The sequence below is a fragment of the Cajanus cajan genome, chromosome 11 (genome assembly GCF_000230855.2).
Source record: "Cajanus cajan strain Asha chromosome 11, NIPB_CcT2T_4, whole genome shotgun sequence".
Classification (NCBI taxonomy): Eukaryota; Viridiplantae; Streptophyta; class Magnoliopsida; order Fabales; family Fabaceae; genus Cajanus; species Cajanus cajan.
In genome coordinates this window covers 46,882,107-46,897,170 of record NC_138527.1, presented here as the reverse complement: position 1 = coordinate 46,897,170, position 15,064 = coordinate 46,882,107, and the positions used below count along the sequence as shown (strand labels likewise).

Below are 15,064 nucleotides of genomic sequence, written 5' to 3'. Positions count from 1 at the left end.
ATTCAAGTTGACCTAGCAGTGGGGTCTTGGGAAATTTAAACTTTGCACTACATCTAAGTTAAATTTTGTTGTTCCTATTGTACATACACAATAAAAAAATGTAGAAATTATTTTATCTTTACCTTTATCGCCACTTAAGGCAATTTGCTATACGACTTTTATTTTATTAAAGAGCATTGTTATATTTTCCGTGTACGACTAGAAGCACTTTCTCAATTACTTTATAAAAGACATTTCTCAATCAATAGTCAAAAACTAATTATTTTCAAGTGTGAAGATTACAAAAATAAGTTTTAAATAAATTTTGCGTTAAACCATTACTTTTTGCCCATCTAATTCTTTGAATAATTTATCCTTTCCTTTATTGAGAGATGAATAATTATTATATTTTAATTTATGTTAATATATATGAATCTCTTAACAATAAGAAATATGTATAAACTAACCTCTCCCATTCTTCCTTTTTATTATAGAGTTTGAAGATAAAATATTGTTTCAAGTTTAACCACCAATACTACTACTGGCTTTGAATCATTACCCAAAATCTTTACACGTTCTAAAATCTCAAAAAATTGATAAGGGTTTCAAAACTAGCTCTTGTTGATGCCGAGAATCATAGCAAAAGCAAGATATCTGAACATTATTTCCGTTAAAATGAACTAAAATATAACACTTAAGATTCAGGGGATGTAAAATTGGCAAGGAAGAAAAGATAACTTATATGCATCTTTCAGAGGAAAGAAGTATGATTTACGATCTATACTCTAAGACGATTAGATGAAACATGTCGTCGAGTTTCATTGCAATCCGAGGGATTGGTACAAAACAAAACATACACCATGCGCAAATCAGGTACCCTGAACACTGAACATCACCAGTTCCCACTACTTGAAATTCAGCATGTTTTAGAAACTACTTGATAAGAAGTTGACTAACATTAAGAATCAAATAATAGAATGACTGAATGAGTTTCTTGACTCCTTGAAGCCAAGGTTATCATTCCCATCTAATTTTCAACAGTTGCATCTCTCTCAGACAAATTTTGGACTCCGCAATACCTTAACAAATCTAATATTTGGATTAACTCTTTAAATATCTTATCAATGAGTAGTAGTACAACAAACAAATCAGATTAATAATGCATCAACAGATAAAAGTGAGGTTCCACTTTGATCAATCGATTCCACAAACAAACCTACAACAGCATTTCAACAGAACAGTACAATAATCGACAGGTTAAACAGTTGGAATGAATTTGTCCTTCGAAAGCAAATCTACATTTTGTTCCCTTGAGATGGCAAGTTCTTAAAATGATTATACGAATAACCAATACAAACTGAATCGGAGATTACATATATACATCTACTGCACAATTCTTTAATTTTAAACATATGCAGTCGAGCATAAAAATATTTTCATGCCCTACACTGCACTCACTGTCATGAACCATAAAATAGCATCATTTACTGAAAAAAAGGTTCAAACCTGTAAGGGACCCAGGCTTCATACATCAACATCTGACCTTGTTGGGAACTCAATGCCCCTTAGTGCAGGTATGTTGTCTAAATCCTCTTTTGAATACAATGGGAGCAACCACAGGACCTTCTTAGTGCCGAAAACCTTTCAAAGGTAAAATATATAAATAAAAAACAAAATAAAAAATAAAAAATCAGATAAGATTGAATATAATCTTCATAATCTATTAGTTCAATCAGAGATCACAGAACTACTATTACAGAATTCTTTTAAAGTTTAATTACACTTTTAGTCTCTCTACTTTCTCAAATTCCCGAATTTCATCTCTAATTTTTTTCATGAATCTAATCCTCACTATTTTAATTGTGCAACTTTGGTTCATTTATTGACTTAACATCCATTATTCAAAAAAATGCTAATGTAACACTCTACTGCACTACCTTCCATGCTGACTTAGTACTCTATCAAACTATCACGTTCCATTAAATATTGGATGTACAGTTAATGGATAGCAAAAATTGCACAACTAAAACAGAAGGGGAGTCAAATTCGCAAAAAGAAAAAAAGGGATGAATCATGAAACTGAGAGTAGAGGGACCAAAAGAGCAATAAAGCCCTTTTATTTTGATAGAAACTGTTACATGGTTTATTCCTTGGAAGAAAATCATTCCATGTTAAATTGCAATAAAACTATCACATTATTTCAGATTATATTTTGGCCACCAAGAGAAGTTATAATCCGTTAGTTTAATTACAGATCATGAGACAAACAAATCCTCAGCAGAAAACTTAATTTTATGTTAAATTTCGTTAAAAAAAAACCACAACATTGAAAGTAGGCTTTAGTCAAATTTTTAGGGGGCATGAAAAGTCCTTAAACCATCCCAGGAAGGATCCTCACTATCCACTTTTACTCCACTTCTTGACTATTTCTAATCATTTAAAAAAAAAGGGTAATGGTTAGAGAAGCCTCCAAGAGTAAGAATTTTCTTATGCCAAGGGGCATAAAATTGCTTTTTGTTGGGAGAGAGGGTAGAGGAGAACTGAAAGGTGTTAGGAAAAAACATTAAATTTCTGAGGTTAAAAACGTGTTCCTTTTTTTTTTTGCTGTTTTACTATCATTTTGTAATCTTTTCCTACTTGATATTTAGATATTACCTGCTCAAAATTCCTCTTCCAGCCCAGGTCGTACCTCCACCTAACTCCTTTTTTCTTTTCATGAACCTAAAACACCATTTTTACAAACAATATTTTAGATAAAAAGAAGACACAATGTTGCATGAAGATTCAAGATAAACAATGCCAAGTTATTTTCAAATTTGTTTGGTAGTCAGTGCAGAGTTTTTGTCGAGTTTAAGTTCACTAAGACAATGAGGAATTAGGAATAGATAGTTGAATCAATAACTCAATGAAACAAAAATATGCCCCAAGTACATAACCATATCATCAGAATCAATGATGAACCTAATGAATCTCATGATTCTGTGGTCTATAGATAAAATAAAACTGTTCAAAGCACTGCCATGAAGTATTTTTCCAAATGAAAGGTGATTTTGTAACCCAGCTAAAGATAAAATAAAGCAGTTCAAACAGGGTAAAGAGAAAACAACAAGGTATTGATTACCTCTACTGAAGTTGTGTTGTTTAACAGAAGAGATACATGCATAACAACGAAACAGAGAAGACTGAGCGCAAAGGCTAAATTAAGAACTGCATCAAGGCACACAATCTGTAAGAAGCATTAACAGTTATGAGAATGCAATTAAGAGGCAGTGACAGTCACTCAATTTTTCAGAAGCAGAAGACATATCCTTACTAGAAGCCAAAAAGATGACAGCAAAGCCCCCGGGAGACAGTGAACGAGTCTTGGCCCCACCAAAGAATCTGATAAAACTAGGAACCAGAGCTAAACAATCCAGCGTTGTCTCGAGAAATGTATACAGCTATGAAAAGGGGGATAGAAAGGAAAGTTAAGCAAAAGAGACAAAATGTAGATAATGAGAATTGAAGTTTTATCTAAATGGCATTGAATGAAATGTTTTATTTTATTGTGTAATAAAAATAGCATGTGTGTGTTAAGTGTTAAGAAATAGGTATTGGGTGGAAGGAATAAAGAGAATTACCAAGAAGAGGAGAAAAAACTTGTAGTTGCGTGCGCCAACGCAATTGACGACCCAAATGCAATGATGATCCATCTTGAGAACGCACCTTTGGCCTAGAAAAAGGAGAAGATGGTAAGGGAGAGGGCGAGGAAGAAGAAAAAGAGGTTGGAAGAGAGAATTACAAATAGAGCAGTGGTGGGAACGCGGTGGCTTGGCGTTTTGGCATCGAGAGCAGTAGGCGGAGGGGGAGGGGGTTGCCTGGAAATGGAAGGGCAGTCTGGAATTGTGAGGAACGGAACCGGGATCAGTGAGGAGGACCATGAGGTAGGAGGAGGTGAGTAGCAGGAGGAGAATGTGAAAGAGGAGGAGAATGAAGAAGGCGGAGAGGAAGGAGGGGAGGCGGAGAGGGGAGCGAAAGAGGAGAGGGCCCCATGTGATTACAACGACGGCGTAGTAAGTGAGGGCAACGATGGCTGCGAACAACAGGATCATCAGGTAACCTAAGACTCTGAGGCCTGACCATAGCTTCAACACGTTTATGTTTGTTCCCATTCTTATCGCTGCGCTTGGGATTGCCACTGACCTTCTTCCGCCCGGGAATAGGCGTTTCCAGATATCCGATGCCAGGATGGAATTGCTTCTTCCCCTTCTCCTCCTCTCTAGTCTCTATCCATCCACATCCAACTTTATTTCCACCATTTAAACAAAATTAAATTATTTTTTATTTTTACTCCTCTCTTACATCATATAAAATTCTTTTTTACTTTTTAAGAATAATATTAATTATAATTTGATGTTTATTTCTCTTTTTTACTTCATCTATTTATAAAAAGATAAATGATGCATAAAATATGCATCTCAACAGTTTTTGTTTTTGTTCTCAAAAAGTCGTATCGTTAATATTTATAAAATAAAGTTTTATCATGATTTTATATAATATATAGAATTATTTTTTATTTTTAAAAATTTATGTTTTTTAATTTTTAATCATGTTTATATATATATTTGATTTCTCATATTTTAATAATAATTTTATTTTTTATAAACTAAAATTAGATGAACAATAATTAATGATTTTTTATTTTTAATATTTGTAATATATAATGTCGTTTTAAAAAATATTTAGTTATTTTTTTATATTTTTATTTTATTTTAAGACAAAATTTAATTTGTAATTTTTTTATTTTTAAAATGAGATAACATCTTATAAATGATTAAATAATGATATATTCAAACACTTTAAAATTGTTTAACTATTTGTTAACATGTATATTCAAATACAATAATCTATTAAATTTTAAGTACTTATAACATAAATTCTTATTATATAAAAGGTTATTAAATGAGTTATTTGTAATGAACCAACAAGCCTTTACTCTTTATAGTTGAGTGACTAAAGCAGTAGAAAACATAAAACTAACTAATTAAGATTATTATGCAAATGGTTCTTTAATATATATGCAACAATATATATAAATATATATATATATAGTTAATCACCTATACACTATCAGTGTAAAGTTTTTTTACACTGACAACCAATTATATCTCTTAATTATGTCATGTCACTATAAACACATTTACTTTTAACAGTGACATGACACAATTAAGATATATAATTGATTGCTAGTGTAAAAAAACTTTACACTGACAGTATATAGGTGATTAACTCATATATATATATATATATATGTGTGTGTGTGTGTGTGTCATAGATCATGTACATATATACATAACTACACCAAATTTTAAGTTGAAAACACAAAATTTATTTTAGTTGTTGATCAAGCAACAACTACAAAACAACTAATCTCGAGTAGTACCAAAAGAACTCTATATTCACCAACATGGCTCACTACACATACTCCTCCTCTAGTCTATCTCTACTCTACTCTCATATTAAGTATGATTATCTCAGCCCAAACACAAGGAAACATGCGAGTGTAAAGTTACAAAAAATAACATAATAAGTATAAATGTAGAGTACAACTATATTATCAACATCAATATATAACTACTTAATACAATTCATTAAGGATTCAACTGTGCAACACAACAACACCTCAACTTAGCATATGAATTCTACAATTCTTCAACACAACATATAATCAACATAATAGCCCACAATAAATTATTTCATAACACAACAAATTCACAACATTTTAACATGTCAACATATATCAACTCTACAACTGAATAATAAAATAACATAATATATCGTCACGCATTTCAATCAAGACCTTAGGGTGCAAATCAATTATTGGGTTACACCAAAGGTCCATCGAAAATTTGCTTTCAAGGCGGTGGCTAGTGCCACAACACAATATTCTCTTTCATTCTTTTTCTACTAATATTTTCTAACATGCTACACTTGATAGATTCACGTTTTGGCTCAATCCACTTGAAATTTAGAAATTTTTAACATGCAATGCACAAAATAGTGTCTACACATTACTACCAACTCATTATGGTCAACAAAAACATGCACCCATTAAATAGCTCAAATTCAACAATTCTCCTTCAAGGCACCAAAATCCCCCAAGAGCCAAAACCCACTCCTCAATTCTATTACAACACAACCACCAATATGCATAACTCAAGCAATGTTCTGGGTAGAAATCAACATGAACAATATAAAAACCAACAAGATATAAGCTTTAATTACTTACCTCTAAATCAAATAGAAAAGAAGGAGAAAAAAGAAGATGGAGTTTTCCTAGCTAACTTCGCATGGACACAACCACTATTTTGATTCTAGGTTCTGAAGCTTTGCATTTCTAACCAACTACTAAAATTCACTCTTAGGGAAAGGACAAAAGAAAATATGCTAAATCGAAAGAGAATGTGATTTTCCTTAGCTCTAGTGTCCCTCTCTAACTTCTTTCTAACCTTTATAAATAAATGAACTTATGAAATTTTATTAAAAAAATTATATATATATATATATATATATATATATATATATATATATATTCTCCTAACAAGTCAACTTGATTTCAACTCAGAATAACTTCTAAATTACAAAACTCATTAAGATTTTCAAATCCTTAGGATTTTAAAATAATTAATCAACTAATCACAGCAACATTTAAATTAATAATATTAATAAAAATGCACATGTTACATTATTTGGCCAAACAAAATTTAATTCTCTTTATTGTAAAAAAAAAAAGAAAAAAGAAGTTAATGTATTTAATTATTATTATTTTGATAAATAATGTTTTGAATTATAAGCATACACACGATGTAGTCATTGGTTAATTAACAATTCTGAAAGAACTTGTTGACACCAAAATTCAATCACTGGGTAATGTGAACATAATGTAGTGTTGGGCCTGTCTGGGCAACGTGGAACTACCTTAAGCCGAACTACACCAAATGTAGGGGGTTTCGTTTTTGAATCATAATCTCCAAGAGTCAAGGTACCTTAAAATATTCCTTGTATTTATGTTTATGTTTTTTTTACTTAGTCTTGAACTAGTGCGGAAACCCGTCCATGCCACCAGATATATATTATTTTCATCTAATTTAAATATTAAAATTCAATAAGTTTATTTTGGACAAATCTAATTAAATTTCTTTTAGTTAATTGAATATAATTTTCATAAAATATTACAATTCAGTAATATTTAATTGAATATTATTTCATAAAAGAATAATTATAAATACTTATATTACATATTTTAAAATACAATTCAGTATCATTATTTGATTAAATAAATTTATTTGGATAAATCAAATAAAATTTCTATATTAGTTTAGACCAAATATAAATTATTTTACATAATATATATTAGACCTAATTAGGTTTATCTTATCATTTATAAATCTTATTCTTAATCAGATTTTTTTATAATTATATTAATAATCTAATCATTATAATTTGTCAAGTCTATAAATAAATTATTTCAAAATAAAAAAATATATAGTTATTTATAGATAAAAACATGTATTCTTAAACCTAATAATATCAATTATTTTCTTAATAGTCTAAGTTGTCATAATACCTTAATTTATTATGCAAAAAAAAATTTATTCAGTATATTTTTTATTCAAATATATTAATTGTACATTTATTTCATTAATTATTATTATTTAAATAATGCAACAAAATAATTATGCATGCTAAATGTTTATTTTTTAATTAAAATTATAAATATATTTATCAAAATTAACTTAATTATTTTTATTCATTATACCATAATAAAAAACAAAAGTGACAATGATTTGAATATCATAATATAATTTATTTAATCATTAAATTTATTTATTGTATTATTAATATCCGAATATCTGTAATATGTATGAATTCTCAATGAATGTAACAACGTTTACCTTACCTATTTGTGAATTCATAAATGTACTATGATATGATTCTAGAAACATTGTGGACACAACATCTCAAAGATCTTGACAAGAGATTCTCATTCCTTGACTCGTCGCACCTACTCCTAGACTGAGGCTCTCTTTCTCTTGTAGTTTTTGTCTTTCCCTGGATAAAGTTCCTGCATTTGAGTTTTGGATTTGTTTGTCGTAAATTGTTGATGATTCTCTTTTTTTTTGTTGTTGTTGAGAAATTAGGATCTGTGCTCTTTAGTTATTCAGTGAACATTACAAGGCAAATAAGATCAACAAACACCATATATACGCAGAAAAATGACCCCCGAAGAGGTTCAACAGGTATGGTTTTTAACGTTTTAATCATGTCCATAAGATGCACTCGGACATCTCATGCATTTAAATTATTTTTAAGTTGGTAAGTGAATGAAAGTGGTTTTTGGAAATTTTCACACCAGAATCATCCATGGTATATATTTCTTGAAATACTTAAATGTTTGAGATCGAGGACATGAACGTTAATGGTGCTAATGTGTTTGAAATTTTTCTATAGTATACTAAACAAGATTCATGAAGAGATGTAAGTTTAAAATTCACAAAATTGTTCACTTGCTCTTTATGTTTTAGGCCTATTTTGGAGAAGTTTTATCCATCGTGACATTTGTTTTCTTGAAATGATTGTTATTTCCTATGATCTACATGTTATATACCTTGTTATGACACATGATGAAGTATCTCAATAATGAGAACGAGAACTTGATTAATGCAATACGGGCAAATATGACTCTCGGAAGGCTTCATGAATGTGCCAAGTAAGTAACCTCATATCTGCATATTTTATTTGTGCCGACTTTTGGTTTGAATTTAATAAGTGGTATACAAGTATTAGGCGGATTGATGGATGTGATTGAGAAATTGGTTTGATTTCTTAGGTACCAAGAACGACTCCGAAAAAATTTCATGTATTTAGCTGCAATTGCTGATTGGCAAGTACAAAAGGTAGGCATTGCCCCAAAGATGTAAAATAAGCATTTCTGGTCCCTTGCAATCTATCAGCTCTAGGATGGCAATGGGCTCCATGGAGGCGGGTAATAGTAAATTCGTCCCGTTCTGCCGGATGAAAATTGGTCTCATACTCACCTCATATCCACGTGGGTATCCATTAAGCGGGTATTTATGAATTTCTTGAATATCCACGGATATTCATGAATATTTATAATTTTTTTAAGAAATTAAAAAAATTATATTACAAATAATTTTAAGTTTATATTTAATGTTATTGAAATATTAAAAATAAAAATTTAATATTAATTTTGAACTTGTATTTAACATTAATTTTGTTGAAATAATAATAAAAATGAAGATAATCAATAACTTAAAATACGTCAATCTCACAAGTTAAAGTCTCATCACAAAGTTGCAATAATTCAATCTCATAATTTCAAACGAAAGTAAACAACTTAAAATACATAAATTTTATTAGTCCAATCGAAGCTAGAAAATTAATCAAATTACATCCAACATAATTTTATAACATGCTTAACACATGTTGGTAACTTCATCAACCTCACTTTTGTAAGAAAAAAAGATGAGAGAATGTAATTTTAGGATTATGTGGTATAGAGATAATTAAGATATTTAAGAAATATTATTAAACGGGTACCCGCAAGTATGAATATCATCATACCCGCCCCTGCCCCGTTTATAAACGGATAAAAAATTATCCGTCCCCATTATCCGCGAGTACCCAATTAATTTATCTATTTATTATCCGTAGCGAATTTTACCCGCAAATACCCACGGGTGCGAGTATTTTTACCATCCCTCATCTCGTCTTGATTGCCTCATTTTGGACACTTGTAGCATATGAACCCAACCCCTAGGATGCAACAACATGGAATTTCTCCCCAAAACATGTCATTGCAATTTGGTAATCCACAACAGCAGACTATCCAAGGACAAACAACACCAAGAACTCCATGGATAGGTAATGACTTGTATCCAATGCATAGTGAGGTTGTTCTTGGAGGTCACACCAATAGTACTGGCTCATCTTCAAATGTGGGTCTAAATGATGCATCTGATGGAAGCATGCAAGGTTCTTCTGAGGGCACTAGAGATGTTCATGGCAGCTCAACTCGTCTGCCTGATCTTAACAAATAGCGATATTGTATTATCTTTTCTGATGGACTTGTGACATGCTTTCTTGTAGCTAGCTTTCGTAAGATACATGTAACTGTTGATATTAGCCTTCTCTTAATGGTGGGACTAGTGTATTCGATGCCCGTTGATAGGTCAAGCAAAAGAACAAAGTTTCTCTTCTTTTTATTTTTTTTGTGTGTGAGCAAATCAATAAAAGAATTTCTTTTAGGTTCTTGGCATACGACAATTTTGTATAGCTAAAAGTGCTGCTATGATATATAGGATGACAAAATGTACTTGAATCATACGAATACTTGCAAAATTATTTATAAGTTGAACAAATACTTATCCGCAATGAATGTGGTTGCCGGGTTGGTATGAAAATATTCAACATAATTTTGTTTAGGGTAATAGAGTGACAATAAGAAAATATAGTTGTACCCAGACGAATTAGTGTATCTATCTATTTGTAAACTCCTTGAAACATCTCACTGTTTTCTACCAAGCAGCAATTACAACTAAAGCTACGCTACATACAATCTTTCAAGCAAAGATCTATACATCTCAATCATACAAGCCATAAAACAAAAGCATGGAGAAGTTGGTTTAGGCCCAAGCCTCTCCACCTCCTTCGCTAGTATTTACAATACCAAGACTCTCACGCTTCTTAGTGGGCTTGCTCAATTGAAACACAGGGTGTCTGCATAGCCTGCGCACTCCTTTTCTCAATCTCATCCAATGTTCATTCTCATATATACCCCTATACCTATTCTCTAATGGACCATTCTCATATCTAGAAGGTGAGCTACCACCTGAAACGGATTCTAATTCCCCACCTCGGTTTCCCTTTTCCTCAGACTTCCAAAGTTTCTCTTCAATGCACCATTCTATTCTTCCCAAGGTTGAAGTTCTCGAGAACTTGGGTACCTTTGCGGTACAAGTATCCTCGTATTCGGTTTCATCACAAGATTCCTCAACCCCGTTGTTAACTTCCAAAGGAATATGAGAATCACCTTTGCAGGAGGGAGAATCCAAGAGTGATGAAAGCTGTCTCGCCTTGGCAATTGATTCATCTCTTTCTCGAAGGGTCTTCAGAATCAATGTCTTAAGGAAATTCATCACTTGCACTGCATGGATCAATGCAGTCAAAGGGTCCGCCATCTGCATACCACAATCAAACAAGCATTTAAAATGTGTTTGAAAAAACCAACAAACAACAACTGAAGGAACAGGAGCAAATTAACGTCTTTGGTTGTATTGTCAACCAACCTGTGTCATATTGGGAGCAAAAACCATGGCAATATTGCGAGCATTCATTTTGTTGAACTGTTCTTGCTCAACAACGTCAGCCATCAAATTGATTGCCCAGTCAAGAAGGGCAGCTTCAGTTGAAGGAAGCAGCTTCATAAGATTGGTGCAATCCTCTTCTGTGTTGCAATGCATCACCTGTTCGGGGGTGAGGGAATCAAGTACCCCTGTTGGAAGCTCTCTAAACCATGCCTGCAAGATATAATTTAAAACTTAAAAACAACAACAACAACAAAAAAGGGCAGAAAAGTTAAATTAAAAATTGAGAATTTAGTATGTACCTTAATCAAACCAGATAAACAATGAACGTCGATTCCAAGTGGGACCAGACCTCTGTTTAGCTGATCTCGCACAACCTCTTCTTGGCTGTTATCAGCATTAATCCGGAATATTCCTTCCGCCTTCAGGCACAGCAAGCATGAAATTAGGCCTCAAAATCATGTGAAAGTAAGGTTGTCAAAAAAAATTTTATTAACGGTTGGTTGTATTTAATGAGTTACTACTAACATTTATAGCTACGATACTAGAGTTAGGTTGTGAAACAAATTTTATTGATGGTGGGTTTGTATTTAATGAATTCTTGAACATTTATAGCCGCACTAGATGATCAATAAATGTTTGATAATTCGGCCAGCATACTGGTATGCTATCCTGTCTCAAGCTAAAGAGCAATTACGGAAAGTAAAACCAATTAAATGCGTTTAACAACTTATTCTGCACAAACAGAACATACTTTAAGGCCTCCCTCTGAATACAAGCGCTTTTGCATCATCAGCAGAATGGTTGGGACACTGTTCCCCCTTTCATCATAAGAACATTGCATTGACTTTGCAGAAACTCCGAATACTTTTGCACTGCATGATCATAAGAACTCAGTCAAAGATGGATTTAAAATGAAATGAAAGGAAGACAGTAGTACAGATATGAAAGATGAATCAATCATCTCCCAGCATAGTTAATATTTTCTCTATCTTGCCTCTCGCAACAACTGAATTCCCTCCTCACTGAGAAGGGAAAAGGCAATGAAGAGATTACAAATATAATCAACAACCACAAGATCAATCAAAGAACCTTCTAAGTTGTACTGAGTTTACAACTATAAATCCAGATCCAACTGTATAATTTCTCCCCAGTTGTAATGTAACTAATGTAAGTGATCAGACCTTTCGTTTTATCCAACATAACGTGTTACCGAAGGAAACAGTGGTGAATTCACAGTTACCAAGCAATTTATTTCACAATTGCTTAGATGCATTCATTAATAAAACTTAGAACAAATGTCAACCAAGAAATAAAGCAAAAATCGTTCCGGAAGGCTCATACAATTTCCAGGGCATCAAAACTTTAGAAAGCAAAGTTGCTAAGAATTTGCAACTTTAACACGAAACTAATATCTTATAGAGAAATTATTGTATGATCTAGACTACCATGTGTATATCGTCCCAACCTGTCCCCATGTGACTAGGCCAGGACCATCTGAACACTTCGGTGGATGCATTCTGCATCAGCCAACACACAAAGAAGCAGTCCTAATAAATTTAGAATCTTTTTCATGCAGTGAGAAAACAAATGCATCTAATCTTAAGAAAATTGTAAATCAACACTCTGTCTGATCCGAACCAAAAAAAAAACTCAACGAAATTGGACCCTTGGAGTTACTTCAATTACCCAAATTCATGTTTTATTATAATTCATAAGTAGTTAAAAAAGTATGATTGGTTGTGTAAGAAGAAAGGAAGAGAGAGTTGAAAGTTGACCTGGCACTAGGGACCCTCGTGGGAACCTCTGGCTCGAGTTCAGAGGGCAAACCAAGAAAGCCATTGAACCTATCAAATGTAACATGCGAGACATGGCGCACCTCTGTTGGCCAGCTAATATCCAAGGAAGAAACATCCTCTCTCTCCACACTGCAAGTCACCAGCGACTTCTTCAACGCAGCCATCAAAATATCCAATATCGCAAACTGGTTCGTTTGGCAACTATGGCCACCACCTACTTTTGACCCTGGATTGATGAACGGCGTCGAAACCTGGTTGCTCGAACCATCATCATCATCATCATCACTGTCAAACTCCACTTCCTCTTCCTCTTCTACTTCTTCTTCCTCCTCTTCTTCTTCATTATCATTGTCCACATTTTTGACATCGTGGAAAAGTGGACTCGGCGGAGCAGCATTGAACTCGACGAGTCCGCAAGATTTGGATCGAAATAGGCGAGTCATTGCCGTAATTAACGAGCAAGCAATAATGGGGGCGTGTTAAAAGGATCCGAATGTGTCTGTGAGAGAGAGAATGAGTATTATTATGGAGGCGGTAAAACTAAAACTAAAAGGGAATACTTTTAAAGGAAACGAGATGGGGTTGGTTAAGTGGTGAAAAGGAGAGAGAACCAAGGAAAGATAATCAGATTGGGACGCTATGCTGGTAAGGTTGATGGAGACTACTTGCTTTTCTTTTTGTTTGTTAGTATTATGTTGGTGGTCCTTCTTTTTTTTTTAAATAAAATAGCGGGTTAGTGAGAAAAATTGACATTAGAGTGAAAGTTAACAAAATGATCGAGCCTATGTGAGAGTGAAATGGAAGTTTTGACGGTAGTAGTTAATACAGTTTTGACATTTCGCAAATACGTAAGCTCTGTAAAATTTTATGATATTTGTTTCAGATTTTTATATTTATACAGTTGTTTCTTTTTTTAGATAAGATTTTGTTTGTTTACCCTTAATTTTTTTTGAAATATTTAGATTGGTTGTTGCCGGAAAAAAGTATATCTTTCACCTCAAATCACGAAAGATACTAAACCTTGAAACGGGGAAAACAAAGAGGGTGTGAATAAAAAGGTAAACAAAGGAGCACCTTTCGAAATTGAAATGAACTAATTACGCCGTTTTTCCGTGCTAAACTTAATTGGGTAGATAATTGAGGTTCGAAAAAGGGAAATTTTTATCAACAGTTGGTAAGTGACAGAATGGATTCTCATTCTCAACAGCTAGAAAGTACTGCTTGTGTTTTGGATTTTGCCTCCGAACTCCCACACCCAAGTCACATGGGTACATGTTCCTTCCTTGTTCGAAGCTGCAAACTTTCATTGCAACAATTAAATAATGAATTTCACATAAGTGAAGTGGAAAGGGTGTTGTGTCATTTTTGGGACCCGTAGGGCATGAGAACATGGCCATGCACACATCATGCAAATGCACCTACCTGTCCTGTCATTACTATGCCACCTCCGCGTGATGTTATCTACCCGTGGGCTTTTCTTTGGTCCCCATCCCATGCATCACGTGTATTGTTTGCTAGCCTCTATCATATTACTACTTACAATTAGGTGTAGGAATATAATAAAACCATTTTCTAATACCAATCCAGTCATAGGTTTCAGTTTTCATCTTATTCAATATTAGTAAACAATAGTTTTGGGGCTTTTCTTTTCTTGGGAACTTTTTTTTATATATCCTAACATTGAGTGTTGAATTACTCCAAGTATACGTGTACTGATGTTAACCATTTATATTATATTCTTCTAATCGCAATATTATGTGGCCTTGGGGAAACGAAGTTGAAACTTCTGTGTACCGGGGACTTTGTATTTATTTGGATTAGAGAGTTACTGTTACAATATTTTTATCAATGTTCCATTTGTTGACATGAGTGTATTTTTGTTTTTGGAAGAAAAAAAAAAGTATTGGGTCCTGTACTAAT

General features: G+C 32.9%; 3 protein-coding genes across 3 annotated transcripts; 1 reads left to right on the top strand and 2 right to left on the bottom strand.

Moving 5' to 3' along the window:
- Window positions 1–1,059: 1,059 nt before the first annotated feature.
- Window positions 1,060–4,260, bottom strand: LOC109796952 (DHHC-type zinc finger family protein). Its single transcript, XM_020356816.3, has 6 exons — window positions 3,761–4,260; window positions 3,600–3,691; window positions 3,293–3,419; window positions 3,101–3,186; window positions 2,635–2,700; window positions 1,060–1,620 (listed from the first exon to the last, which is right to left on the bottom strand). The coding sequence occupies exons 1-6, from the start codon at window positions 4,128–4,130 to the stop codon at window positions 1,504–1,506; spliced, it is 858 nt and encodes a 285-aa protein (XP_020212405.1). The 5' UTR covers window positions 4,131–4,260; the 3' UTR covers window positions 1,060–1,503.
- Window positions 4,261–8,696: 4,436 nt separating this feature from the next.
- LOC109796551 (uncharacterized) lies at window positions 8,697–10,079 on the top strand. The gene is made up of 3 exons (XM_020356219.2): window positions 8,697–8,728; window positions 8,849–8,915; window positions 9,780–10,079. Exons 1-3 carry the CDS (start codon window positions 8,697–8,699, stop codon window positions 10,077–10,079), a joined length of 399 nt encoding a protein of 132 aa, XP_020211808.2.
- Window positions 10,080–10,493: 414 nt separating this feature from the next.
- On the bottom strand, window positions 10,494–13,745 carry ROPGAP3 (Rho GTPase activating protein with PAK-box/P21-Rho-binding domain-containing protein). The gene is made up of 5 exons (XM_020356867.3): window positions 13,124–13,745; window positions 12,100–12,220; window positions 11,648–11,767; window positions 11,328–11,558; window positions 10,494–11,219 (listed from the first exon to the last, which is right to left on the bottom strand). Exons 1-5 carry the CDS (start codon window positions 13,585–13,587, stop codon window positions 10,665–10,667), a joined length of 1,491 nt encoding a protein of 496 aa, XP_020212456.1. The 5' UTR covers window positions 13,588–13,745; the 3' UTR covers window positions 10,494–10,664.
- Window positions 13,746–15,064: the final 1,319 nt, after the last annotated feature.